Raw genomic sequence first — 1,713 nt, forward strand, 5'->3', positions numbered from 1 at the left:
GTGTCAGTGAAGGTGGTTGTGAATGTGTGTAGATGTGTGTTAGTTACAGGATCAGAGAATGACAATGTTCCTCTGTCATAGTCCAAATCAACTCTCACCCTGTCCAGCCTCTGTTTAACAGGAAAACCAAACCGCTCATCCAGTCCGTACTGCACCCACCAGACCTCAGTGTTAAAGAAAACAGGTCCCTTCCTCTGGTTTGATGCTGTAGTTACTCCAAGACTCCAGTACAAACTCTCTTTAACCTCCACATCCCAGCAGTGTGTTCCTGAGTTAAAACCCTCTGAACCCAGAACACAGGCATACTCGTCGAATCTCTCTGGATTATCAGGAAATGGTTGACTGGTCAAGCTCCATCTCAGCCTGGTCAGATCATCAGACAGGACAAGATGTGGATTTGCAGTGTTTGGATCCAGAATCACCGGAGCTGATGAGACACAATCAACAGCTGCTTTTATTCTGATGCTCATATAATGATCAGGAATGAACTGAACACAGATGATTATGACTTCAATTCAATTCAAGTTTATTTGTATAATGCTTTTCACGATACAAATCATTGCAAATCAGCTATACAGAAAATTAAAGCTAAATTATGACACTGTTGATCAAACACATCAGACATTTTTCTCTGATCACTGTGTTGTTATAGTAAATACATCCTTATTAAATTTCAGATTTGCATCCCATGTCACTTTTACTGAAAGAGTTGTTACCTGTAGCAGAAGAACCGCTTCTCAATATTATTAACTCGTCTTTATCTTTTGATCACGTCCCAAAACCATTCAAGCTGGCGGTTATTAAGCCTCTTATTAAGAAACCACAACTAGATCCTAGTGAACTGGCAAATTACAGACTGTGACGAGTCTCCTACTCTTCCTGCTATGGCTGGCCAGTGGGTGTGGCTAGGAGACTCATCAAGAGAACGATGTCCACCTGTTCTTCCCTCTATAAAAAAAGCTTTGGCTTTGTTGGTGTGGGTTGCTTGTTTGCTCCCGATTGTTTTGTGTTTGCTTTTGGTTTTGGGTTGTTTATTTGGATTTTGTTATGAGCTGTGAGACTTGTTCTGTCTGACACTATAACATCTTGTGTCAGACAGAAATTGTAGTTATTTTTCGTTGCTTCCTTGTTTTATATATTTTTCCTTTCTTATGTTAATAAATATTTTTGTTGCAACCTTACCAACCGTACTATGTCCTCCTTCCATTTGTTACGGCTTTGAGCTGGTCGTGACGCAGACCTATTTCAAATCTTCCGTTTATGTCTAAAATTTTTGAAAAGGTTGTGTCTGCTCAATTGTGCTCATTCCTGCAAAAAATGTATATCTATGAAGAATTTCAGTCAGGTTTTAGGCCCCATCATAGCACAGAAACTGCACTTGTTAAAATTCATTTGACTTCTTGCGTCAGACCAAGGCTGCATCTCATTGCTAGTTTTACTTGACCTTAGTGCTGCTTTCGACACTATAGATCATGAAATACTCATAGATCAAATACAAAACTATACAGGTATTCAAGGGCAGGCTTTAAGATGGTTTAGATCTCATATTTCCCATGTTACAAATGCTACCTGTTTCTGATGCAGAAAAGCTAGTTGTAACAGCAGCTACGCTAATTTTGCATCCCGTGGTAACTAGAAATTACACAAGCTTCAGTCTGGATCCAGCCCTTACAAAGACCTGAGATGACCAAACACCTGAGAAGAGATGATGCC

The 1,713-nt window shown here is 39.9% G+C and overlaps 1 protein-coding gene across 1 annotated transcript in view; it reads right to left on the bottom strand.

Moving 5' to 3' along the window:
- Window positions 1–2: 2 nt before the first annotated feature.
- The window catches only part of LOC107722836 (E3 ubiquitin-protein ligase TRIM39-like), a gene marked incomplete at its 3' end in the record, with an annotated part of 6,441 nt that continues 4,730 nt past the window's right edge, over window positions 3–1,713 (bottom strand). Inside the window, exon 6 of the mRNA XM_016531325.1 lies at window positions 3–427. Within this exon, the coding sequence (XP_016386811.1) occupies window positions 3–427 (425 nt within the window). The remainder of the gene's footprint in view (window positions 428–1,713) is intronic.

Source organism: Sinocyclocheilus rhinocerous, unplaced genomic scaffold (genome assembly GCF_001515625.1).
Source record: "Sinocyclocheilus rhinocerous isolate Xijiao unplaced genomic scaffold, SAMN03320098_v1.1 scaffold6325, whole genome shotgun sequence".
Lineage (NCBI taxonomy): Eukaryota > Metazoa > Chordata > Actinopteri > Cypriniformes > Cyprinidae > Sinocyclocheilus > Sinocyclocheilus rhinocerous.